At 44.7% G+C, this 27,401-nt stretch overlaps 2 protein-coding genes across 5 annotated transcripts in view; one reads left to right on the top strand and one right to left on the bottom strand.

Moving 5' to 3' along the window:
* Positions 1-13,233, top strand: part of Lnpk (zinc-ribbon metal-binding protein lunapark) — a 34,941-nt gene extending 21,708 nt beyond the window's left edge. Inside the window, exons 7-10 of one of the 4 annotated variants that reach the window (XM_077627569.1) lie at positions 3,138-3,332; positions 4,220-4,387; positions 9,957-10,198; positions 12,065-13,233. In XM_077627569.1, the coding sequence (XP_077483695.1) occupies positions 3,138-3,332; positions 4,220-4,387; positions 9,957-10,159 (566 nt within the window). In that variant the 3' untranslated portion in view covers positions 10,160-10,198; positions 12,065-13,233. The remainder of the gene's footprint in view (positions 1-3,137; positions 3,333-4,219; positions 4,388-9,956; positions 10,199-12,064) is intronic. The other 3 variants (XM_077627571.1, XM_077627568.1, XM_077627570.1) reach the window with 3 other exon arrangements.
* Positions 13,234-13,355: 122 nt separating this feature from the next.
* On the bottom strand, positions 13,356-26,428 carry LOC144093848 (3-hydroxyisobutyrate dehydrogenase, mitochondrial). The gene is made up of 6 exons (XM_077627573.1): positions 21,670-26,428; positions 19,782-20,043; positions 16,990-17,111; positions 14,803-15,013; positions 13,695-13,851; positions 13,356-13,603 (listed from the first exon to the last, which is right to left on the bottom strand). Exons 1-6 carry the CDS (start codon positions 21,758-21,760, stop codon positions 13,445-13,447), a joined length of 1,002 nt encoding a protein of 333 aa, XP_077483699.1. The 5' UTR covers positions 21,761-26,428; the 3' UTR covers positions 13,356-13,444.
* Positions 26,429-27,401: the final 973 nt, after the last annotated feature.

Genomic DNA, 27,401 nt, shown 5'->3' with positions numbered 1-27,401 from the left:
TCACAAGAACTTCGAGTGCTGAAGTAACATCTGAAGAGAATACTTCCACTGCCCTCTTAACATTCATTTTCTCAATATTGTTTGGATAGACATGTTTCCTGCTCAATTTCCTTACTGGCTTGACCATCCATGCTTTCTGCATTTCATACAGTTTCTTTAGGTGGGATGAAGACACCTCACCAGCTTTGCCGAGGTCTCGTGACAGAAACTGGGACCGCACATTTTTCATTATGTGGCAGTAATCAAAGCTTAGGAAAAGTTCTCGGTCGGGATTGCACGGGTGTTGAATTCTGTAGGTCAAAAACCCACCGCAGAGCTCTTTCATTGCACTTGCGTTGACTTTATGATTATCTGTCACCAAGCGTACTACACGGAACCCTATTTCTTCTACTTCTTTCATTACATAGAGAAGCAACTTTGATAGCTGATAGCCACTTAGCCCTTTCGTAAAAAAGTATGAAACGGGAATCTTATAAGTAGTGCTGAGCCCATTTATGATAAAGCATAGCAAGGAGTTTGCCAAAACAAGCTCACTGTCAGGTGCACTTGCTATGCCCATGTCGACTTGACCGACAAAGCAATCTCGCTGCTTATTATACTGAAGCTTGGGCTTTATCCGCATCTCATCTACTATTAGTGAGCAGGTTCTAGATTGGGATGCATCCAGCTTTTCTAATTCAGCCTTCAGTCTTGCTTGCACTAGGTGGTTGACACCTGTCTCGCCCAAGCTGCTCCCAAGGTAATTCAGAAGGGTGCTTCTGCTAGGTAGCTTCAGTAGCATTCCCCTCCTTGTGTGCTCGTAAGCTTTTGTTGACAGGTGGCGTAGTACGATGCAGTGGCGCACTACGTCTTCAGTTCAAGTTGGTTTTTTTCGGCGAAAGCTCACAATTTGATCCAATAAAAACACAGCTGAAATATGCTTCTCTTCAACCTGCTCCCGAATGTACTGCAGATACCAAAATTGCAATCATTTTTCATTTTTTCAAGCTCTGCTTTGTACTGGTCAACTGTACGTCGAAGCTTTTCAACCTGCTTTTTCAGACCCCTTTCTCTGCGTTTCCATCTTGTTCTTTCAGTTGCAAGTAGGCTAGATACTCCAACATTCACTTGCGTTGCTTGGTGTGAAACCTTCGCATGTGTGCTATTTGAAGCCTCCTGTGGTTCCTTTTCATTTTCAGGTTTTGCCTGTTCATTTCTTTCTGGATAAGCCGACGGGCTGGCCTCTTGACAATTGTCCTCTGACATTTCTGCATATGTGCCATCCTGCAACTTCTGCCGCTTTGTAGCCGGCTTAGGTTCCTTTTCTTTCGTTTTCGGAAACGCCCTTTTCTTGATGCTTTCTGCATTCCTTTCTTGAAACTGCCTTGGCTTCATGTATGAAGGGTATTCCGGAAACAAGGAGGGCACTACACCTTTCTTGAGACGGCGCCGCTTGCCCTCCGCAAAGTCGGTTTCCTTGAAGTGCCGGCTACATATTCTTGAATAATTCGAAGTAGTGTTCGGCACCCAGTTGTCTCTCCGTATGGCTTTCAACCACTGCTCCCGTAGCGCCATGTCCGCCGGAATCTCGTGGAAAGAGGTGCCTGGAATCTTCCTTTCCCCATCTGAGCGGCAACGCGGCACACAGCAGTATGCCATCAAGTCCTGCAAGGCAGTGGTCAGCGGTTTAACAATGCGCTTCGATATTACAGTCGTATGCTTAAAAAGTTCAGTGCAACCACACAAATTCGTCGAGCGCGAGCGCAAAAACAAAACTAAGAGATGTCAGTCTGAGAAAATGCGCCCACAAATATTCGAATTAAACACACAGTAAGCCACAGACAGATATAGGACTTTATGCAGGCTACAAATAACATTATTGCTATCACAAAAAAAAATTCTTGGCTCACCGTTAGAAGGGAACAGGTAGTTCAGCATGCGTTGAGCGTCGCCGATTTTCGGTCCCTAAAGAACGAAGTCAGCATCTAAGCAGTGCTGTCACAACAACGAACGCCAGCAAGCTTTAGTTTTTTTGCACGTGCGCGCCAAATAAACTGAATTTCCAGTGTACACGGATCAAAATACGCGCATATGCGACTGACCGACAGCGCGGTGCAGCCGCGGAAGACGAATGCACGACCCCGACGTGACTAGCGCCACCACTTGTCATTCAGTAGCGTAACCAACCGAGTTGCGCCGACGGCCGCGGAGGGCGCATTCGGCAGGCACAGAAAAAATAGAGGAGGCTATGGTATTGCGCAACCAACTGAAATAGCGGCTCTTCCATCAGCTAGCGACACTCCCGGGCGCTAGCACAGACTCTGCGATTGGAACAGCGGAACAGCGGGACAGCGGCCCTTCCTGGGTGTGAAATGAAATGAAATTGGTTTTGGGGGAAAGGAAGTGGCGCAGTATTTGTCTCAAATATCGGCGAAAACCCAGTTGTAAGGGAAGAGATAAAGGAGGGAGTGATAGAAGAAAGGAAGAACGAGGTGCCGTAGTGAAGGGCTCCGGAATAATTTCGACCACGTGGGGATCTTTAACCTGCTGTACTGACATCGCACAGCACACGGGCACCTTTGCGTTTCGCTTCCATCGAAACGCTGCCGCCGCGGTCGAGTTCTAACCCGGGTATCCTGTTCAGTAGCACTGAACCATCGCGGTGGGTAACGGTGTGCGCAGTTAAAATAAAAAATGAAAAATCCTGGCCAAAAAGCCCGCGGAATACCTGAATGCTACGCTTGGAACCGTAGAGCAAACAAAAACTTCTAACGTCGCAGTAGCGTCCCTGATAGATTGTTTTTCTTGCTTTTATTGGCAGTTCAAGGTTTCGTTTCGATTGTATGTCGACCCCCCCCACTTCGGAATTTTAAATTTAAAAAAAAAAGGGTCGACTTACAATCGTGTAAATACGGTACTTAGTTTTCGTCAAAATATGTGCTGATATAAGCTCTAGAGTTCAGTACCACTTGATTTCGGATTGAAACTCACATTCAAGTGTTGAGCATGTGGTGAAATTTCGCACTTGTCTTTGCTTTTACATCATTGAAGAACTCGTTTTCATGCTTGGCTGGTAGTACAGTACCTTAATTTGTTGTGAATTCTGCTGGAATTGTTGCATCTTAAGTTCTCGACTCTTTCTACTGAATGAAAATTAGTTTGTTTTTGTGCAAATTCAGGTCCCCTACCGGTGCCGCCCCTCCCTCGCCCAATCCTCCCTCGAGAGAGGACAGCTTTTGACCGGGTCATCGACTTTCTAGTGGGAGAGGGTCCTGGTAACCGGTATGCACTCATTTGCAACCGCTGCTGTTCCCACAACGGCATGGCGCTCAAGGAAGAATACGAGTACCTGTGTAAGTTTTGCCAACTTCGTGCTGTTGTGCTCTCTCTTGCACTTGTGTAAAACACCTGCCAGGTTTAAATTGTGAAAAAAAGTCACTTTGCATGAAATGTGGATAGTCTAGCACAATAGGAAGAGTGATGCAGTAAAGTGCTGCTTGGCACAGAAGTGGTGGCAGTGTCACATACTTCTTGAAAAGGTCATAAAAGGAATAGCACGTGATGTCGTAATAATTAGGTACGGGCACCTCCATGCTTAAAGTTTGTGCGTTCTTGTATTTTTGGTCACCTTTTGCCTCAATGGCTACCTGCATCATTATAGCTTTCATTTTTAACCATCAACTGTTGTGGTTTTCTGCTGTTTATTGTACAGTCATCCACACATCTGTTTAGAGTGCTTGAACGGCACAGCAGGGAGCACACTTCAGTCATTTACGAGCGGCCTAGGGCTCAAAACAAGACCTTATCATGCATGTACATTGCCATGGATTGCGTTTTAACTCCTGATATATTGAAAAAGTGTGCCGGGCCTTCCAAGCAGCGGCGATTGTCATAAATGCACAAAAGAGCGTGCCATTCGAGAGCTCTAGACAAGCATGTGGACAACTGTGCTAGTGGGTTGAGTGTAATTCTGTCTTTGCCCTCGCCATGAGGTTTTTGTTCGCCTTTGCCTTATGCGCAGCCTGCTGTAATTTTTTTCGGCCTCTTACTTAGGGAGTAGTTGCTGTGCAATGAGGAATGCTCAGTTGAGCCAATCTGGCCAATCACTTTAAACTAATCAGTGAGCCAATCAGGCTAAAAACACATGCCTCCGCACGTCTACTAGGCTTAACTCCTTAAAAAGTATTCTCTTTCATGGCTTGCTTTCTGCTTCTTTTTTCATGCTTTTTATTTCCCTTAGCATTCCGGTGTTGCTACTGCTTCCACTGGAACCAGGCTAAAAAGCAACGCCCCGAATTGCCAAGGGTGCTCGAGATGCCGCCAGCAGGCATGCTTGCACTTCCATCTCCAAGTCCGGCTCCAACTGCCGAGGAGTCTTCCATCACGGTGAACAACCCCAGCAATGAGAGTAAGCACTTCCTTATCTAACCAATTTCAGCTTAATGTACGCACCAGCTGCGCATAGCAGGATACAACTTAAAAAAACAGCGGTTGTTAACACTGGGCCGTGGTCCGCGGCACACTGTATTACTCCGCTAGCCAGTCACAAAAGTGAACGAAATCACCTTTTTAATGTTTTACTTTATTAAACAAGCCAGGTGTCAAAATTCTAGGGCTTATAATTTTTTTATCGTGATCAACTTTTTTTTGGGTGACAAGAGAAGTTTCAACAAAAGACTACTTTTTTGCTGGGAAGGAATTCTGTTTGCCGGTCCTGAATGTGGGCGGAGCTTCACTGCAGACTTAAGTTGTATCCAACTATAGCGCCTAGCTCTATTAGGCCAGGATATGCCTAGCGAAAGCGTGGCGACTTCTAGATTGGAAGAGTTAATATATGAAGCCCGTGCATTCACTAGATGCGCCTTTATTCATGATTAAACCTTGAGCCATTGTGGTGGAGTGGTAGAGTCTCCACACCTCAAACGCCAAAGGCCCTGGTTCGATTCCCAGCCTTGACACAGTTTTTTTTTTTTATTCAGTGAGTGTGCGGGGGTTTCAGCAGCTCCCATAGATGCCGCCACCGAATACGTTGGTTATTGGTTAAGCGCGTAAAGGCTGGTAAGGGTAAGGGCGGCGAGCGCACGGCGTCCGCCCAGCTGCGGCGGTTGCTAGGCAATGGCTCAAGGTCTGTCTCTGTGCCTCCTCGGAGCACCGCCACAGCGAAATAACAAGTTCGTGGCCAGTGTAGCTTTCGCTACAAAACTAACTTTTGTCCGCACTTTCTGCATTTGTACTGCTTGCCACTCTTTTGTTACATCACTGGCAATACAAAACTGTCGTTGTGAACTAGTTTCATTTTAAGAATGCAGGTGGGATGAAGCAGTTCACCGGCACATTGTCAGAGAAGAAAACTAAAATAAGACGCCGTGGAGTAGTGCACGGTTGATCAAAGGATGGGAGTGATCCTCATGCTAACTGGCTCTTGGCAGTCATGTACCTTCCAGTTGTGTACGAGATGTTGAGTGGGGGGCCTCAGATTCAGTGGAAGAGCAGCTTTGATGTGGATGGAGCTTCAGCGCAACCTAAACTCCTGAGGTAGTCATGAGGTGTATGAGGAACAAAATTCCATGTACCCCTATACAGTTGCCGACCGATCCAAGATGGCGCCTTTCGCGCCGGCGAAAAGCTGATAAAATGGCAGATTTTGGCCCGCAGGTGACTGAAATTAGTCAGAAAAATCGAACTTTCGAAGTCCGAAATATCCGTTGCGAATATGTATGCACTTCTATGGGGTGACTGATGGTGCCTCATCGAGGTCCGAAATATCCTACAAGTCCGAATTATGGCGACGGGTCGACCTGAGTGAAGTCAAGCGGGATATCTCCACGCACGCCGCTGGACTATATAAACTAACAAAGCCGATCCGAATTACCAGTCGGCTACTGTATATGCAAATGTGCTAGCGCATATTTATGCTGCTTTTTGATCTTGAGTGCCTTACTATTCCTTTCACAAGGACAGTCATCAAACATTTTTACATTGGTTTTTTCTTTGCTTGCTTCTGAACTTTGTACTTGGACATGCGTTGTACATATGAGCACTAGTACATCTGGATGCACAGGAAGTATGGACATTCACACTTCAACCGTGATGTTATGAACTTACCGTTAAGCTCGTTGTATGTTGAGCTCTCATCACAATGTGATGTGGGAACACCACACTTCAGTGCTACTTTGCTGATAGCCTCATCTGGGCTCACTTCCTTCAAATACAGTTGTAATATATTATTTCATCAAATAGTACATCACAGTCTGTACCTACCCGCTTAAAGGGACACTGAGGAGAAATCAAGTTGGCTTGTATCGATAGAATACCACCTCCTGATCACAAAAACACCACTCTTACTGAAAACAAAGATATTGTAAGGTAGAAAATAGCAAGAACCAAAATACAGTTGTCGCCGCCACAGGCCAATCTCGCAAGTACAAGCATGATGACGTCATAGGACAAGAGACGCCACCTTGGAGGAATTTTCCTTCCTCCATTGAAACCACGAATCTCTGAGGCTGACAAAGGAAGGTTGTGCAGTTCAATATTGAAGTAAGTTTTGTTTTGAAACCGATAGTGCACTTTTATCACACAAGGAAGACAGACAAAAGACAACCTGAATGTTGGAAGCAAAGAAAACCGATGCTTGGCGGCACCACTGGCGGCCAGGAGAGTTTCGGTTTGTTATGGCGCTTCGCGTCTATGAGCTTTGCGTGCCCCGTGGTTTTGTTTTTGACGCGCCTCGATTTACAAGCGCCGAATAGCAGAGGAACTTCAAGTGCCACTTCAAGTGCTAGTTAACCTTTGAAGGAGCCTTATAAGGCTGGTCAGATGATCGCCACGGTCGATGAAAAACTATGATGACATGATGGTCGGTGATCGTACAAGGCAGTTAGCAGTATACAGATCACTTGTGTCTTTGTACGCTTGACCGGCGAAACGTTCCCGACTGTGCCAGTCAACTTCGAACTACTTAACGGAAATTGGTTATTAAGGAAGGAAGAAAAGATGCAAGGCAGTTAAGAAAAAAAATTGGTGGCCTAGCTCTGTTAGGCCAGGATATGCGAAAGCGCGGAGACTTCTGCATCGGAAGAGTGCATTTATTAGATGCGCCTTTATTGACGGTTAATGCTTGAGCCCGATCCAGTGGACCCCGTTCCTCCGGAAACGCGCGGAACTTGTTGAAGCGTCGTGCATCGGTTTTACTTTCAAGCTGCCAACTTTAAACGCGAGCGCCCGTGAGCACCCATCCATTTTTTGTGGCAGAAAAAAATAAATAACCTGGCCCTTGCAACCGTGGGAGACCTCGAAGCCGCCTGCTGCACCGTGCAACAGCGCCGTTCAAGGAATCACAATCCATTGGCCCTAAAGCGTCGTGCAGCCTCCGATGGGCGCGACGCGCCGACCTTGCCCATGCCCCTTGCGACTCCCCGCACTTGGGTCAAGATATTTTATTAGCAACGGCTGCTCACTGAGTAACGACCTGCCGGCACCTAACCTAACCATGCTCCCTCAAAAGCATCGTCGCACGCTCTGTGGGGCTGAGGTCGCTGAAATGCAGGCCAGAGTTTCTGCGAGAACTTCGTCGGGTTCATGAACGGGATACATCGTAATGCTGGCAAGACGCCGGTGCAAACTTAAACGAAGCGACGGTAGTGACCCCCGATAGATGCCTTCAATGTGCGGCGGTGGTAGCTTTCATTTCGGCTGCTGCTAGACCGCACCACTAGCTGTCAGAAATCATGGAGTCTGCGTTTACGCCACGTTTCACATCACTCCGTCCTATGACATCATAAGAGGGCGCCGAGTTTGAATCGGAGGGTGGGAAAAACTTTTTCAACTTCGAATCCCAAATTTCTTTGAAATACTGGGGAAGTTTGTTTCCTCGTCTTCAAATCTAGTGCTCCAGCTCCACTCCACAGAAGTTTCAAGTCTCGTCATGCAACTACCATGCATCAGCACTAATCTCCTCTGTGGTTGCCCCTAGCAACCAGCCTATGAAGTGGTGTCTGTTTTTGCAGTCGGTTGGTTACACTCGCTTGATTGTTTCGGATTACATTGTTTTGGCAGTGCATTAAATTTTGTGGTAATTGATGGATGCTCCTTTAAAAAGAAGTACAAGATGGCACACTATTAGGGCAGCAGGAAGGGAATGTTGCCATTGACCAAGAATGGTAAGAAGACTTCTCTGTGGGCTGGAAGTCAATTTATCACGGAGGGCATCATGGATGCAGTGCATCTGCTGAAAGTGGTTTGATCGGTGGATGCCATGGACGTGCAGCCCAGATCTTTGAGCTGCGCTGTTGCTGGCACACAACAGCCGATAACAAGCAGCTGAAAAGGGCACCATGCACGGAAAGAGGCAGCCAAGAAATACTGCATTTAAAAGATGCCAGGGACAACAACCACAGTGCCTCGAAGAAAAGTACCGTTTTTGTCCCTTGTTGTCCATTTTATGTGACCGATTCCTTTGCGACTATTCGATATATTTTGACCGTGTTTGCTTTGCTGCGCACCTATAACCATACTGCTGGTCAAGATATTCTTTCTTTCGTTTTCAAATTTATGAATTTTATATTTCTTGCATGACATTTTCTTCTCAATCTAGACATATCTATGGACACTGCATTGCAACAATTAAAAACTGAAAAGTGGTGTTTCACACACAAAAAAAAAAAAAACTGTCTTGTAGAATGTTGAACCAGCTTTGTGCCACACATTTTTACTTCTGTAGGCTTTTCACAAGATTTAGGGAAAAATAAATACATTGTAGAAAAAAATGTTCTTGAGATATAACACTGAAATTTTGCAACTTTAGTCACAAAATTTTTATTATAAGCTGAAATTTTACGTAAACCGAGCAATAAAAATATTGCTGTTGGCCATATTCCCCTTGATTTTTTTTTATCACATTGGCTTTTAAAAAACTGAGGAATCACGTTAATCTTTGGTCGCACCCTCTTTTGCCACCCCCATGTAGCCTAAAGTATAAAGAATCAGTAATATTCTGCATGAAGCCTCCTGTGCTTTAGCGCTTGCTTTTCTCCACAGCTTATAAGCCTAGTGGGTGATATGATCCATAGCGTAGCAACAAAACAGGGGACAAACACAAGCGCTAAACTTCCACTACGGCTGTTTGTCCCCTGTTTTGTTGCTGCGCTATGGATCATAATGCATACCCACTAGCCCGAACCATCACCTTGCTAGTGGGCGAGTTTGCTGTGGGTATCTCAAAAAACAGCAAGTAAAAAAAAAATTGGCTTGCCTTCTAAATATATAAGCCTAGTTATAGCAAAAACGTGAGGTACTTTCTGGAGCTGGCGATTCAAGAAAAAAAAAAAATTCACAGTATATTTGTGCAGATACGGTAATATTGGTTTCGACAGGCTCCATTACCCATAGAAACGTGCGGGCACATTGTTACCAGACCCACAGCGCTTGACGTGCTAGCTTGCTTGAGTGTATATGGGGGAGCAAATTTATCAGGGCACCAGCATAAGTTTGTTTCGAGATAATTCAAATGATTAAATTAATCACACTGCCATCATATTATTTGTTATTCCTACTTATGTGCACAAAGAATTCCATGAAAGATGCTAAAATCCGCCAAATTTATGATGTTGTGGGAAACTAAGGGCTGTAATGATTGCATAAATATGGATTTACTTTGTAAACTGTTGCTCCTACTACAAACCACAAACCACACTTTTTTTACTGTTACACTAGTTTTACTGTCCTCAGTTTTCGATACTCATGTTAAAACAGAATCACCTCCCTGTTTCTTGCTGTGTACAAGAAATCCAATGCAGAGGAAATGCAGCATCTTTAGAGACAAATTTCCGAAGATGTGGAAGTAGCAAGAAGTTTCAAGTAAGAATCCAGCAGCAGTAAGAAGTACTCTCTGCTAGATTTTTAGTAGCTGGGAAGCAAGTGCGTCGGTGGCATGCCTACCTCTGACATCAGTCGTGCGTACACTTGCCTCGTTTTAGGAAAACCGGTCGTCGTTCAAGCTACGCTTCCCCGTTTAACAAGACTAACACCAGCAACAGCATGGACGCGAAAGTTCTGTGCTACGATGGGTTCTCTGAGCATGAAAATGGAAAGCACTGCGCTTGCTGCTGCCGCTGCTACCACGTCTCTTGATAAGACTTCTGGACCCACTAGGGAGCCTCTGAGTGAGCCTCTGGATTGAGAACTGCCAAAGATGAGCGCTACCATTTTGTGCCTCACAGTAAGAATCTGCGTGGTTCCGACCAGTAGCAGTGCGATGCGTGGCTTGCTTCTTCTAAGTAATTAGCTGTGTGCATATTTAGCTGTGTGGCCATTGTCTATTAGAGGACACTGAGGACAAAATGACGTTGGCCTGCCTCGCCATACTGTGGCATTTTAGCAACAGAGATTCCACTCGCGAAGAGCGGAGCTTTTATAACTGGAATAGACCAGCCTATGAAGTACATGTGTCGCCATCGCTGGCCGATTTCGCAAATAAACTGCATGCGTTGACATCGAATTTTTGTCGTGGATCCCAGAGGCTATACTACACCGTCATTCACTTCAAGATGCCATGGCAACCAGCCATCAGTGTAGTTGCCAGGAGTTTGAATTGAGTGGCAAGTGAGTGGCAAGAAAATTCTAGAGCAAGAGCTCTACTCCTGGGGGTACAACTTCCGATTTCAATGTGGATGAGACAGCGACCTTCAGTGCCTTACAAGGTCAAACTGAACTTAACTGTGTGGTGGCATGGCCCAAGCTGTGGTAGTAAGACCATGTGATCATATGACTATGACCTCTGGGTACCTGACCTTTGACCATGACATTTGATTTGAGACAGTGGAGACTATGCTAGACAGAGCTTTCGCTCGTATAACTAGGTTCAAGTCGCGTTAAACCCAGCCATTTTTAAGTTCGATTTTCTTGGTCTTGAATGTGTCTGTTGAGGCAGGACAAGCATTGACATACCCTGAAAGAGCCAGAGAATCAATTTTTACTGAGAAGGATAATTTAGTGCAGTTGTCCACAGAGGCACAGCCGACATGTGGCAATGCGAGATTTAAGAAAAGAATATATCGAGTCGCTGTGTATGCCTCCCACTTCTTGGCACCACATAATCCTTAGCTGCTTTATTTGACATTGCTGCAGTATACTGCTGCCAGAGTTTCAACATGCATTTATGGGGCTTACTGCTGATGTCCCCAGTGTCTACTCCGCTCACTGGACTCGGTCACACGACACTTCCAGAAAAATTTGATATCTGAGGGGGGGCTAAATTTTGAGTTTTTGCAGTGCCTGTGGTTTCATGAAATGTTACTCCCCTGAACTTGTGGAACATTCAATACGTAATTTGTGTGGGCCAAGCTCCAGTCGTGACATTTGTATGACTGGGAAATGCAGTAGTGTTCTTATTAGACAACCAAGTTGGGTGCCTTTAAACAAAAATTTAGGATCCTATGGCTGCTTAAAAGGTTTGATTGAGGGCTTACATTCTTTTTCCTGAAAGCTTAATTTTTTCTGCTTTAAGCACTCTAGACAGCATAGTTTATAAAGTATTCATATCTGCTTTTATTATGTACTTACATTTGTGTAAAGAATAAATTTGAAAGCCAAAATATTCCACCATTTGCAAATGAGCTGGCTGGTATATTTTGAAATTGTGGAGCTTCAGGAACAGCATGATAAGGGAACAGCGTCGCATCTTGTCCAGCCTTCCTCATACCTTGTTCATGTTTTAGGTGAGCTTTCCTGAAACGTTTGATTGAAAACGAGAGAGGGGACGGTAGCGGCATAAATTTCGAAAGTGCTTCCAACAGTGAATAGTTTTTATCTGGCCCTTTTGAAGGCAGCAAGCTATGTTCAAACTGGTTCAACAGTTTCTGAGCAAAACCATTCCTCTGCTCTCGCACATTTATGCAGGAGCCTCCAAGGTAAAAATTTTGCCAAAACCTTTCATTGGGTGATTTTTTTTAGGGTTGTGTTTTCTGTACGTACAAAATTACCCCGCTTCATGTTGTTTGGCCATCAGCCAAGCCCATAACCAAAACTGAATCCAAAAACTTCGACACAGTTCACGAGCTGACGTGACGCTTTCTTCCCCCATTAGAAGATGCGGACGAAACTGACATGGAAACATGCGACGAGGGCTACGAGAGCAAGGCGGCAAAGGACGACAGTGGTGCATTGGACGACAGCCTTCCAGCTGCCAAAGTTTTACCCGTGGACGCATCGGGTGACATTCTGGGTGCCCATGAGATAGCCCGGCAGCCAAAGCAGGCAGTTGTGGCACCTTTGCCGAAGAACCCGCAGAGCAAGAAGGAGGATTAGAGACCGTGTGTCTTCTTGGATGTGCCTTAGTGCACCTTTTTTTTTTTCTCTTCCCAAGCTCCTACTAACTATACAGAGACTTGCTGCTGTGTAGTGTGTGGGGCCATGAGATAAAAGGAAAAAAAGAGGTGCTACCATGAAACCCCTTGTGAGAGAGATTAATGGAGTATGCACTGTATGTGTTTTAGCACTTGTTTCTGATATGGGTGTTGACGGTGATTTCATTGGGGGGGGGGGGTGCACATGTTGTCTGTAGCAATATCTGTTTTTGTCTCGACCCTGTACAGGTAGCATATTGAAGTCGGTGTCCAGTGAGTAAGACTGAATAGTAAATTATTTCATATCTTACGCCAGGTGTTTTCTTGTTTCCCTATCGGTTGCCTGTACAGTTAGGGGGGTCTTGTTGAATGTTTTTGTTCTTCTACTAACGTGGAGTACAGGCTTAAGATGAATGCTTGCATTATGCTTTGAAATTTCTTGGACCCAGCTTGACAAACTTTTCTAAAAGGGATGTGTGAAGCCAATAGTCTTAACAGCTGCTGTGCAGTTTGTAATAGAGATTTTGTGGAGGCAGATGTTTACTGGCGACCCTAGGCGGTCTGCTCAGTAGTGTACAAATTGATTTGTGTTCTGGTTTTATTTAGAAGGCTTTTCCTAAACTGTTGCAATACTTCTTTTTAACTCCCGAGTGCTTGAACAATGAACGCACTCTTCTTTATGGATTGCTGCTCCAATGTTGTTAACTCACTGTTAGAAGGAAGATTAAAAACTAGCAAAATAATGTTGTGTTGACAGGAAAACAAGGGCAGTTGCTCTGCATTATTGCTGGTTTGCATCATGGCACTCACTTTTAAACCTATTTAAGGAAGCATCTCCATTTAATGTTTTCTTTTATTTGGACTGTTTTATGTGTTTTGTTTCAGAGTGGAATAAATCAACGTAAAAAGATGTTTTGCCTGCTTTCATACTGTGCCACATAGCACAGCAGTTGTTACCCCCCCCCCCCCCCCCCCCCCTTTTTTAAACTACTGTTACAGTAACTTGTGAATTCAGAAAATGTCACGATGCTATAAACAGCAAAACATTTTATCAGTCCACTGGAATGCTTACCAACACTGAAAAGAAAGGAGTTTTTGTTCTTCAGTTTGCACATACACATTCACTTTGCCACTTTTCCTTCTATGAGTTTGTAGATCACAGAAAAGTCCTTTTGTCCAAGACCGTGGTTCAGAAGTAGTCTGTAGATTTGATGGGCCAGTGATCCCAAGGGAGTGGGCGAGCCAGTGTGCGTCGCGGCATTCTGTGCCAAGCCGAGATCCTGAAAACATACAGACGCGGCACAAGTCGTTTTCCTGGGTGCAGCAAAATGGTCATTGTGCTCTCTCAATTCAGGACTCCCCTGTACTTGCCTTTGTCATGAGTGCAGCTCCAAAGCCGCCTTCATAGTCATTGCTGGAAGGAACGTTGGGCATCACTCCTGGGACAGGACAGTACACTTCACTAGGCCACGTTTTCCCGGAGCTCACGTTGAGGATCTGGTTCAGAACTTTTGGGTCGAGCCCAAGCCTGAGACAGAAATAAGCACCTTAGGGAAATTATGCTGAAAGTAGCTTCCAGCATGCGAGACTGAAGGCCAAATAATTGCACTGAAATGTACACTTCATTTAAAGTGCTTCGTGTTGCAAGCAAATGATGTTTAGGCATTACCCACACCTTAACTGCCAAGTGCTACTGGTACTACCCCCTGTCAAGTACAAATCAACGAGAACTTGTATTGTTAGAACTTTTAGTAGCCCAAGCCTGAAACAGCAATAAGCCCTTAGGGGAAATTTTGCTGTAACTAGCTTCCACCATGCAAAACTGAAGGCCACATAATTACTCTGAAATGCACACTTCATTAAGCGCTTTGTGTTGAAAGCAAATGATGTTAGGCATTATCCATACCTTAACTGCCAAGTGCTACTGGTAATACCCCTACTAAGCACAAATCGACAAGCACTTGTATTGTTGGAGAATTTTAAAGAGAACTCTGAATTTTTCGGAACATGGAACCCAGAAAAGAGCTCAACTTTCTCTCTACTTGAGACATGCCCTGATGTTAGAGGTTGCACTGTGTAGGCTGTGCGAGGAAATGCAGAGCGCACCCTTTGGTTCACAGCTGCATGCTTTGAGCATCAAAAAGCTGCATTTTTTCGTGACTTCTGAGTTTTGAAATTCTGCGGGCATTTTACGTAACGATATCGTTAAGTTCAAAACAATAGATACTATAACCGCATTCCAGACTTTACCTTTACAGAAAATTGAAGTCTAGAAAAAAGTGCTATGAGTGAACAGGACAAAAATGCATCTCAAGTGCATGGCTGTCTTCATATCACCAGTGCTGCACAAGCAGTTGATAGATCACATGAGCCAGGTAAGCAGGAGACAAGCATAGAGGGTGCAGTCGTAGTTGGGTGAAGTGGCTGCCTTTGCTAGAAGCATAACGTCTCGCAGAAACGAGGGAGGTGGGGCTCTCACTTTTGTCCGAGGATCATTGTCTCAGAGGTGCCTATCATCGATATAGCCAGCATCATGTTGTTGCAGATTTTTGCAGCCTCGCCGCAGCCGGTTCCACCACAGTGAATGACATTCTTGCCCATGCAGAGCAAAAGCTCTTGCACCGCGCTGACTTCAGACTCCTTGCCTCCAACCATAAACGTCAGTGTCCCTGCCTTTGCAGCATTTACTCCTGTAATAATATAATTACAAAGGACGAAACCACACGTGTGTTGAAAGCCCCAGAAAAGTCTGTTCTCTCGGAACAGTAATCTCAAGCAAAGGGGCTACATTCAAGAAAATGCTGATACACGGAATGCTAATAGAATTGACAAAAACGTTCACGATGCGAGGACCAAACTTCTTGCATGAAAATAGAGCTACATGACGGAAGCAGTCCTGTTGTAAGTAGCTCTGAACTTTGTGTTCTTGCCAAGAGCATAACAATACCTTATGACATTGATGTTTCATACACTTCGCAGATGTCATGGAAATTGTGAATTTATTATACTTCAAAGGAAAACCACTGCAATACACATTATCAATGGCCGGACTCTGTTATGCACAGTGCGGGACAAAAGCCTCCAGTGATCTCCAATTAGCCCTGTCCTGTTCCAGCTGTGGACACCCTATCCCAACCGATTTTCTTGTTTCATCAGCCCACCTAACTCTGCAGCACACCCACTATGTTTTCCTTTTCCCAGGATCCACTCGGTTTCCGAAAAAGAGCTTCTATTTTCTCTGCACTGAACGGCCTGCTTAAGTCTACTTGCTCCTGTTTATCTCCAACAAAAGCAAGCTTCTCTAATCTACGTTTCTCCCTTTGCCCCTTTATGTTAATCCTATGGCTTGATGTTTCTCAATTCTTCTTCAACCCTGTTCATTAGCATCCAGGTTACAAGCCCAAAGGTGAGCACTGGCTGTGTACAAACACTGTGCAATGTATTTGCACTGTGCATTTGTGCAATGGCCCTTTTAGTGTCGCGTTGACTTTTTTTTTTGTGATTCCATATCTACATGGAATTTCACACTCCCTGAAAAAAGTGGGGAAAAAAGCAGGTGTTGATGTTGTGTTTTCCGCGCCTGATCGTCTGGCCGGTTTGTGCCGATCTGTTAATGAGTTCAAAGGAAAAGTGGCGAAGTGCACAACTAAGCATTAGTCAAGCTTCGTTCCTTGTGATAAGGGGGTTGTTTATAACATCCCTCTGCCTTGTGGAGGGCAGTACGTTGGACAGACGGGACGTTGCATAAATAAAAGGCTGAGCGAACACAGCTATAAAGTGTCAAAAGTAGTTTCAGGTCATCTCGGCATTCATTGCCGGGATTGTGAATGGGCAAAGAAAGAGAAAAAACAGTGCGTACCGCTATATCATGAAACCAAGGTCATTGCCAAAAATCGGGAAAAAACTGCGAGGGAAATTATCGAGGCATACAACATATTCAAGCAGGGAAATGCATGTATAAGTACCCCTTCGCTAACACTTCTGCAAAAAGAGCTGTCACTCCTGGGGGTTGATAATCTCTGCTGATTTCTAGCGTGTTTATGTTGCTGTTGTCACATTTACGTTTTGTTTTTTGGTTTTTTGCACTTTGAAAACCTTTCCCTCATTGCCGACATCCATGTATTTATACTTGTGTGATCAGCAATAAACCCTCAGTTGTTAGTCAGCGCCGTGTCGTTCGCTTTCTTGTCTTTTGTGCTCGTCTTTGTTCGCGCTGTTTGTTCAAGATGCCTAACCAACTAGCCCGCCAAAAACGTGTTAGCGTTGACTTTGTCGGAAACAGTTAAAGCACCACTGTAAATAGAGGCCTGGTGTTCGCTACATGTTGTCAACAACAGGATCTCTTTTTGCCACCTTCAGCTTCACTAAGTCATCAATGAATTACCTGCGTCCTCTAAAGGAGGAACAAATTGTCCTCCACACTGAAAGTGGTATCTTCACAGTCACTGTACTCGAAAAGTCCTTTTATTAGATGCAAGCATTGCAAAGTAGGCCGGCCAACCAAAAAAAATCACGAGAGACCCTGGAGTTTCAAGTTCAAGGGTACGTGTATATAGCCAGAACTGTTGCAATGTGAGGTAAGCCTGGTCCGATACTAAATGCATTAAAAACATATGACACACCACAGTCTACTGTAACTGTTCACTTTAGAAAAAAAAGTTCTCACCTCCTGACACAGGTGCATCAATGAACAATGCTCCTTTTGCCTCAGCCAACTTGGACATCTCTTGAGAAACAGATGGGTCAATTGTACTGCTATCAATCAGCAAAGAGCCTGTTTTAGCTGTCCTGAAAGCAGCAAAGGAAGACACGATTAAGGATCGATAAGAAGCACTCCCCAGACACATGCAGGGATGCCCTTCTTCAAAAGAACATCCCTAATAGCCAGCTTACGGACGATGTGCCTCTTAAATTATGTTGCTGCAATATTTGTGTTACACTTCCTTGTATTTAAAGACTGCTGCATGCAGAAGTTCTGCATATTCAGCACACAGCAGACTGCTTAACATGTTCACTGTGTCATGGGTCACTGGCAAATCATGTCACTTATTTTACTGTGCGGTCATGAATACTGGGTCATGTGATGAAACCATCAGCCAGATTTCATTGTGAGGTCTAACAAGGAGGGCCTCAATAAACTCTCTCCCACGGCTTCATTGTGTGACACAGTGCTCAAGGGCGCACAGCATGAATAAATGACGTGACCAACCCGTCACGCAGCGAATATATTATTGCATGTCCTTTATCGAAAGTGTCTAGCTCATAGGGTTCGCAATTGAGCAGGGATTGACTCACTCTCTGGGAATTTTGAGCTGCAGAGGTGCTGTACGTGCCCTACTGCACAGTTCTGAACCATGTGAGCCAGGCACTTTTGACAGACTATGCACTGTTTTCTCAGGCTTACTTCTGTGTTGCTAGTCACAACAGTATACCTAATGAGCAGCTTACAGCACAAATCTCCCAAAAGCCAGGCATAAAAGGTTTCTTCTACTAATATTCAATACACTCATTTATAGACAGAGCATTTAACCAAAATGGCTTTTCTTTCGATTAAAAAAAAAATAAGTGTTTCAATTCAACTCTGGAAGGAAAATACTACCGGCCCACAGCTGTTCAGATCACTTTTATTTATGCTGACACAAAACACTGTGATGGCAGCAAAATCAAACATGCATCTTGAAGCAGAGCCATATTTATATAAAAGAGTACAAAGCTTTCCTGAACAAAACAGAAAAGTATGACCTATAGTGCACTTTCCCCATGCTACCATTGCAGCCTTAGAGCACACCTAAATAGCAGGTAGACAGAGGCATTCTTTAATGGTCACTGGATATGTTAGCCTGGTAATCTATCTGGCAAGCTACTCCAGATGAGTGCGAAGACATGCACGCATGTGTGCAATCTTCACAGGGTGCATACAAGACCAGTTCCCTTAGAAAATTTTAAGAGCTCATTGTATGCAATGCCAAAGCTACATCACACCAAGGTCCAAATATGTTCATCAGGCTGAGGTTAGAGTCGTGATGTTGACATAATTCAGTTTTCAATGTTACATGTGATGTGAAACAGCCATAGCTGTGCATTAAGTATAAAATCAGTTGTGTGTCCAGAGAAGGCAGGCAATTCGGTGCAGAAAAGCTAGTACCATTCAGAATGGTAAATTCCTAGCAGATTTCCTATTGCCACAGAACAATAGCATTTCCTAAACTCAGGCACTCAGGGCCATGTATGTGGCTGAACCTCTGTGACCTATGCACAGTTGTACTGTAAAGAATTCTTGCAACATCTTCATGGTGCATTGAAATCTTATGCTAAGGGTTAAGCTCAGCTCCCACTATACAATGTTCAGTGTTAAATGGACACCGAGGAAAATTTCAACCAATTTTGATTCCTAATAAAAATTGATTTGCTTCTTCTGAGTATGCCGATGTTTGTCCAGCAGCAAAAGATACATTTATCGCCTAGAAAATTGTATTTCAAAATTTTCCCGCCACTCGATTCAAACTCGTGACATCTATACAGATAAGGAGTCTACGGTGGCGGTACAGTGTAGCTTCTGGCATCCGTGCCCAAAAAACTGTGTTTATGTATGCAGTTTGCTTGCGAACTTGGCCACTGGTGGCAACCCCTGTATTTTCTAGCTTGTAAAATTTCAGTTTTCAGTGAAAGTAGTGTCTTGTTAGAATGTGGTACCCTGTCGATACAGGCCAACATCAATTTGTCCTCAGTGACCCTTTAAAATAACCCCCGCTGCAAACTGTCTTCTATGCATTTTTGTCATCTTCGGAGAAAGGTGCTGTAAAGAGATCCCACGGGGTTTCCTGTTATGTTACAGGAGTGCTCAAAAATGATTGTATGTATAGAGCATGTACTCTCCTACAAAGCAAGTTCATTGCTCGACAGCCTATCCTATACAAATATTCTGCAGGCACCACAGTAATGCAGCTATTTTACAGGGTAGGCACGATGAATAGGCAAATTTTTGTTTGACATGGTGGCTCTATAGCATCACTTCTCAAAAGATAAATAATAGAATACAGCAATGAGAGCTTCACTTATTTCCTTGCCTGTAGCAATTGAATGCAGGATCTAAGATGTTTAAGGCACTTGTTAGCAAATAAAAACGCCTCATCAGGGACTGAAAAAAAGCGTTCATCAAATTTTTTGGGTGGCTATCCCCTGTTTCTCATTGGTGCATGTATGGAACCTTGCATACCCTCTAATTTGGACCATTAGAAAGGTATTCAAGTTCACCAAACACATTCCACGTGCTCTCTCTTTCGCTCCTCAGACAAGAAACCAAGCAGCTTTGGCGCTCTGTTTTCAGCCCTTTTGATGCAGTGGAACCCACACAGGATGGCAAAGAATAGAAAAAAGCACAAAGAGAATCCAGCAAGAGTGCTTCAGGGCCTTTTCAAACAGGAAGTCTTTAAGGTTCACAGTTGATGAGAAACTCACGACAGAATCCCCTTCTTGCCAGCATACACTTCTCTCACATGAGGACTTGACGGAAGCATGGTGATGATGCGGTCACATTGGTCGGCCACTTCGGCTGGGCTTTGCGCAGTAATGGCACCTTGGCTGGCCATGGCTTCCATAGCCTCTGGGTAGACGTCGTACACGACTAGTCGGTGCCCCTTATTGAGGAGGTTACTCGCCATGTTGCTGCCCATGTTGCCCAGGCCGACAAACCCCACGGGCACCTGTGACACTGCTCGTCCTGAAAAACAAGACAAAGGAAAAAATTTGTGTGGTGTGCTAAGTGCACGCTGCACTGCCATTGAACTATCAGTTAAGTGATGTCCAGAAATTATGTTAGGATTATATGACCATATACTGATCGTGTATCACACCCATCCAGTTTCTCAATTTGGTCACAAAGAATTGATGATGATGATGAACTGTTATGGCACAAGGCATATTCGTCTATACAAGGTTGAGTCAGAGACACATTTCCCGAGCATTTCACCCCGAATAAACCGACCACCAGGCCAGGGGAAAGCTTGTGCCCACTGTATCACTGGTGGGTACCCGGCAGCACTGGGGATCGAACCCCGCACTAGGCCAGCGCTGTGGTGCAGCCACAAAGAATTACAGTGGTGCCAGAGATAAGGATCAGCATATCCTGCACATATGCATGTAAAATCTGCAGTGCTGGTGCACTGTCCTGTAATGCACAGCTGGTGATGTAGAGATCCGAGGACACTTGTCTGGAAGGCTCTTATGGTGCTCTACGTAGTAATGAAGTGAAATTTTGAAGCAGATACAGCAGATACTGGGTTCCACTGTAAATTCTCTAGCTCATCCGCAGCTGTATAAACGTAGACACAAAACAGGCATAAGCATCATGCCCTTCAGAGCGCAACTGTACTAAGACTTTACATTAGTTCATCTGCATAACAGCGCTATAGCGAGGAATTGGTGCACAGTCTCTGAACAAGACTCAAATCAAATGCAAAATCTAGCCAGCTGACTTGATTAGCCAGCAGCACAACCGGCTTGGCATCTTAAAACTAATGTGACGGTAAAGCACGAAAGACAGCTATGCTGCGCCTTATCTAGTAGCAAACTGATCAATATTTAAGTCGAGAACCACAATGAAGCATGCGATCTTTCCCATATATGTGCGCATGCAAAACATGTCGCTAACTACACATCTTTACGCGGTCGATTCCTGGGACCTCTGCAAACCAAAAAGGGTGCTTTGCCCAAGGGGTTTATAATCGCGTCGTGTACGATACATGAGCACGTAAAGAAAAAAAAATTCCCCCTCTTTTCCCGCACTTTTTCCTCAGTCAGCTGACATCCTGACGAATGTCCGGCTCTTGAAGAGAGGGGGGCGAGCATAGACGGAAGCTGTGCTCTGTTAAGGCTGGTCAGCTGCTCACAAGCCATAGTTCGCTATAGTTGTCAATTCAATGGCCTCACACAGATCAGACAAACAAGCGTCCGGCATAAACTTTTCATGAAAAGTGAAGTGGACCTCAATGAAAAAAAAAAAAAGGGCAATGTAAATGAAAACAAAAATAGCACCAACAAAAAAAAATTGACGCTGGACACAACTGGTGGCAAAGAGGGCTCAGATAATCGAAGTTGTTCCTTTGGACACCACGTTTAATTAAAGTAAAAGAAACAACATGCTCCTCAAGGGAGTGATTTCGCAGCGGTTTCCGACACCTAGTGACCAGTTGAGAGTGAAAAACTGTGAAATGCGGCTGAGCTTGCGACAAACATCTCAACGCTGACACTGACTACGAGTCAACAAATCTGCGCCAAACCGCTCGCCACTGTTGCATTTTCTGGAGGCACAAACGTTGCAAATGTAATAATATGTCAAAATGCTCACTTGACACTGAGGTAGTGAGATTAATGTGTCCATGGCTTAATACTTTCGGGAATACACGACCACACACTGCCAACACAGACGGCACCATCATAGCGTTTAATCGTGAGAGGGAAAGAATGAGGAAGAGCAGCGAGAGCGTGGAGAGCTAGTCCGCACTATGCACAGGTCCGCACAACGAGAAAAAGTCATTTTTTTCTGAATATCGCTGTGAGTAAATTCCTATATATATACAATATTTTGCCATAATGCAACAGTTTTCTTTAGTTACAGTTCAATTTTAAGATTAGCACTTTTGAGTTCAGTGTGAGCATGTGTGAGCGTAGACGTAGACAAAACGGCGTGCGATTGAGGCCGGCTGCTTCGTTGTTTTGAAACATGGAGGAATGTTTTGAAAGCTGCTGGCGGTGCTTGTGGTTGTCATGGTATACAGAGTCTGTTTCCTCGTTCAGCTCTTAATCGGGCAGCTGTTTAAGGCTAACTGTAGGATTGGCACCTAATTAGTTTTACCGTTTTGTTCGTTGCACTGTGTGGCTCGTCTGGACTTGAGGTCTGACTAGTTTCCCAGGTCAGTATTGCATTGCGTTTGAAATCAGAAATTTGTACAAGAACACATGGACAACAATGTATTCATGTGGCTGCTTGTTGTACCCAAAACTTGTTTTACTTGTCTATGCCTTCTCCACTGATTGTGTGCATGAATTGTGGCGTGGTGAACTGCCATTGCTTGTATTTTGGTAAGACCCGGTTTGTGCGCACGATGTAATGTCATGCCTAGAGAACGGTTGCACTATCCCCTTGTAGCCCACTGTTCCGACCTGCGCCCGTAGATGATGTGTGTGGTGCACCTTCATGACGCGCATGACAACACTAATGCACCATGCTTGCCTGCTTGCAGTGCTTCTGTGTCAAATTGCTGTCGCAGTGATATCAAAGCCCCCCTTGACCTTCACATGTTTTTATTGGCTTTCGAACGCTTGTAGTTTATGTCGCGGTTTATGCACAGCAGAGCGACGAGCAAGAAGACAATGTTAGCCTTGCCATTGTGCCACGGTCCTGTATAGATCTGAGTTTGTGACATTGAGTGCTGTTTTACTTGCAGCTAACGTGTGCTTTTGGAATGCATTCTAGTTACGAGTGACCGTTTTGTTAGACAACAAAAAATGCAGTGGTTGTCGTGCGTTATTCGAATATATGTCAAAGTATTTACCAGAAACTTTTGAGCTGGTTGTTCCAGCGTTGTGGGAAACGCAGAACGGGCCCTGTGAATGAGAACACGAGCCAGTATGGTACGAATTATGTTTTTTTTTCTGCTTTTAAGTATAGATTTGTGAGGGTTTAACGTCCCAAAGCGACTCAGGCTATGAGGGACGCCGTAGTGGAGGGCTTCGGAAATTTCGACCACCTGGGGTTCTTTAACGTGCACTGACAATGCACAGTACACGGGCCTCTAAAATTTCGCCTCCATTGAAATTCGACCGCCGCGGCCGGGATCAAACCCGCGTCTTTCGGGACAGCAGCCGAGCGCCATAACCACTGAGCCACCGCGGCGGCTGAAGTATAGATTAAACGAATCTTTTATATTTTGTATGTGCCAACTGTAAAGGTCAGTTGATAGTTGGCAACTGCCTCTTTTTGTGTTCTTGTCCTTAGTTACATTTGAGGGACCATTTGAAGTGGATGCTCATAGAGTTTTGATGGCACTGTTAACTTTTTCGTTTTTCTTAATGGGCATTACGGATTAAAATAAAAGTTTGGAGTATCCTCATTTCCGATGAGGATATCACTTTTCGATAGTCCCTGCTAGCAGTGGTGTACTCCCTCTACTAGTCCACTGCAGCCAGACACAAGTCAAGAAGGCAGCAGTGAATGTCCCTCAAAGGCGGCCCTCCAGCCAATGGCATTGACTGGTTCTCATGATGTTATGGTTGAAATACAGTAGAGGTTAGGCAGAAAGCCAAGGAGGCGATCCTTTGTCTGTGGGGACTGGATTGTTCTTTGTTGGGGCTAGGTGTGCTGAGGGTCAGGTGAAGGTGAGAAGTTGGGGAGAGGGTGCAGGCTTGCTAGTGCTGAGGAGCCCACTCTCCATAGCACAGGGACAAAGGGCCATCTCCTTTCCTTTCCTACTTGGCCTCTGCTGCATCGCCATAAAAAGTTGTCTGTTTCTATATCGTGAAATCGCTGGTGATAGGCAGGTGCCTCCATGAAATGGGATTAACCGCGACGTCGTGACAGCTGGTTGACACCAGTGGCTGGAGGGCCTCCTATGAGGGTATTTGCCGCTGCCATCTTGACTTTCCAAAGAATAACGTGTCTGCTTTCGCTCGCCAGTGTTACAGCTGTCACCACATGCCATCAGACTTGTTTCCCGTGATAAAAAAAAAGGATGCTGCAGGCGTAGTCTGCCCAAAAATGCCACTGCCTATGAAACTACCTAGTGTCACTAAATTAGTTGTTTAGGCTATTGCAAACTCCACCTCTCCTCTTGCTCTAGTTAAGCGTAGAAGCAATGGATGTGCTCGTATCGCTGAAGAGGGCCAGTGACAAGGTTATGAGCGCATACCATGAATATCAACTCGCCAGAACAGCATTTGACCACCGTGGTGTAAAACTTGTCACAACTCCTATATGACTAAACCAATTAACTCCTGGCCTTCAGTCCCTGATGGCTGCAAATGACCAAGGCGGCAGTTAGACCTGTATTGAGCGGAGGGTGCTAAGAATCTCTCGCTCCGGACAGGCTGAAATTGGAAACAGAACCTGGCAATGTTTGAACTGAACCTAGAACCTTATCCAGTGAGGCAAGCCTAGCAGTGCTGTTCAAGGAACTAGCGGGTGTTAAATGGGATGTAATAGGACTCAGTGAGGTTAGGACAGATGCGGCATATACAGTGTTAAGAGGTGGGCATGTACTGTGCTATCGTGGATTAGTGGACAGATAAGTACTCGGTGTGGGGTTTCTCATCAATTCGGATATAATTGGCAACAGAGGAATTCTATAGTGTTAGAGAGAGGCTGGCAGTTATTGTAATTAGGCTTGATAGGTTCAAAGTGAATGTAGTGCAGGCGTGCACGCCTACATCCAGCCTTGGTGACCAAATCGTCGAAAGCGTCTATGAAGACATGGAATTGGCAATGAGCAAACGAAAAACACTGTACTGATGGTTGATTTCAGTGCCAAGTCAGGAGAGAAGCTGGCAGGAGGCTTTAGGAATAGTAGGGGGAAGTAATTAGTAGAGTTTGCAAAGAGAAATAATTTATGGATTATGAATACCTTCTTCCGCAAACGAGAGAACAGGAAGGGGACGAGGAAGAGCCTCATTAGTGAGTCTAAAAACTAATTAGACTTCATACTATGCACTCGCCCTGGCGTTGTGCAGGATGTGGCGGTCCTCGGAGCGGTGTGTTGTAGCAGCCACATGATAGTAAGGTCTCTAATTAACCTAGACTTGAAAAGGGAATAAAAGAAACTAGTGAAACGGAAGCTCATTCTGAGTTAGTGGTAAGAAGGAAAGTAGAGGAGTTCAGGATATGTTTTCATAATTGATATTCGGCTTTAACTTAGGACAACGAGCTTAGTGTTCAAGCTATGAACAATAATTTCGCTGTTATCATTGCTACTATCATACAAAATGTCATGCTGGCGGTAGCTATTTTCATTGTATGCTGCTGGCACTATGCTACTGGGGTTAACCTATCCCAGGGTCATTTTTTGTCTTCTCATAGCTCATGACATCAGAGGTTGCCAGGTATGCATGGCAGCTTTCTTCAGATACACTTAGCAGCTAAGTTTTTTTGCTTATGTTTCGCAGTCCCTTCGTAGCTGGTTGTGCGAGATGTACTAGGCTGTTGCTGGCTTAGTTGGCATGATTATTTAGAGAGCTGACGGTACTGTTAAATTGGACTTGGTGAATGTGGCCATGTTCTTTATTGTTGTCGCTAATGCTTGGTACCAGTCCAGTGTCTGTGTTTGCTTCTGCAGTTGTCGGTACAGTAGTGTGAAAAAAAAAAAAGACGAAGGGAAACCTATGCATGACATGCCTGTCCTGCTTCCCTTTGTCTCTCATTTTTTTGGCACTACTGCACTTGCAATGAACCCATGTCAACAACTTCAACTTTCGGTTCTGCTTCTGTAACACATTCTTCCATTTTTTTTTTTGCCTATGTGACTTAGTAATGTGCACTCATACAGCCACTTTGGATCACTTCAAGTGCTTAGAACTGAAATATGCATGAGTCATTGAAAGTTCTTATTCAGGTATTGAAGTTTCAAAGCACAAGAGTCATTGAGCAGAGTCTGCTGTGTTAAATGACTGAAAAGTCTTTCTCTGTGCATGTGAGATTACCTCTTTGTAAAGTTACATTTGAAAAAAATTTTGTGGTTTAGTATGTCGATCTTTATTTTGGGTAACTTGTGCTATTGTAGTGTGCTGTGACTGAAATCTGTTCTGTTAACCTGCTAGCTAATGAGAATGCTGTTCAGATGGGCCTCGACCATGTTTGTCAAGATATTATGCTCTCAGGAATATGCCATCTGGTGTCATATGATACTATATGGCCTGGGAATGGGTGTTTATTTTGGAGGCGCAGTCCACATTGTCCTGGGATATGCGAATAGTCTTTTCTTTTCATATTCATGTTTTCACAATGTTCCACAGAATTGAACATTGCGAGAAAAATTGCAGGCAGCGTTCGAGCATACCACTGCAATTTATTGCAGTAATGGCAGACAAGCTGGGACTGAGGTGGACGTGTCACTAGCTACTACTTGAGAAGTTGGCTGTACCCATAGACAGCAGCTTAGATTTCGTTGTGGTTGCCTAATTCTGCACTTTGTATGTGCTGCCTGTTCTAGGAGCTGACTGAAGGAGGTAAGGTCCAGGCTACTGAACACAGAAGTTATGCAAGCTCGTAAGCTTCCGGCATTGGTGTGCTTTGTCATAGGCCTCAACAGATATTGTAATGGTATCTTCAATTTGCCAAGTTTGTAACTGTACCCGGGGCAGCTCGGGACTGTGTCTGGACCGGAAGCAGAATCATGAATCATGGAAGCAGCCTAAGCCTGTCCCGTAGAATCCCGGATCCGGCGTGCTTTGCAAATTGAGGATACGCTCGCCGTTGTCTGCTTGCGCTGTCATCTGCTTGCATAAACGGCGCACATCAGAAGACGTGTATCTGCATAAATAAGTTTAAGAAACTGTTATAAAATGAGCTCAAGAGGGACGAAAATTTTCGAAAACTAGTTGTTTGGAGAATTTTTGCAGTAAATGTTGTTAGCTTATACTTTTCGTTTTTCTTTTGATTGGTACTATATTTCAGACGACACTGCATTCCCATCAGTGGTTCAGGTGGAACTTGGTCGCTGCTTCTTTCCCTCAGAAGCAGCACGCCTTCAGCATGCTTCGGGACAAAAGGTGAGCTGCTCATCCATTTTTTTCATGTCTGATTGCTTTTGCAATCGCGAGGGTGCTCGAGGCGAGCGAAGAGACTGACAACGAAGTAATAGCATTTCTCTTCTCTGCCCTCGCGCGACAGATCACGCACCGCATTCCCGGATACTCGGAAAAAAAGGTAAGCACATACTTGGATCACGAATTTAAGCGCATTTTCAGGCTGTCAAGAGGAATGGCTGAAGCGTTGACCACCCGCTTCGAGCAGTCTCCCTTCTTTCCGACCGTAGTGCAAGGGCGTCGACAAATCTCCGCGGGAAAGACTGTCCTGGTGACATTGGCGGA

This window comes from Amblyomma americanum, chromosome 6, assembly GCF_052857255.1.
Source record: "Amblyomma americanum isolate KBUSLIRL-KWMA chromosome 6, ASM5285725v1, whole genome shotgun sequence".
In the NCBI taxonomy this organism is placed as follows: Eukaryota; Metazoa; Arthropoda; class Arachnida; order Ixodida; family Ixodidae; genus Amblyomma; species Amblyomma americanum.
This window is presented reverse-complemented; position numbering and strand designations above follow the sequence as displayed.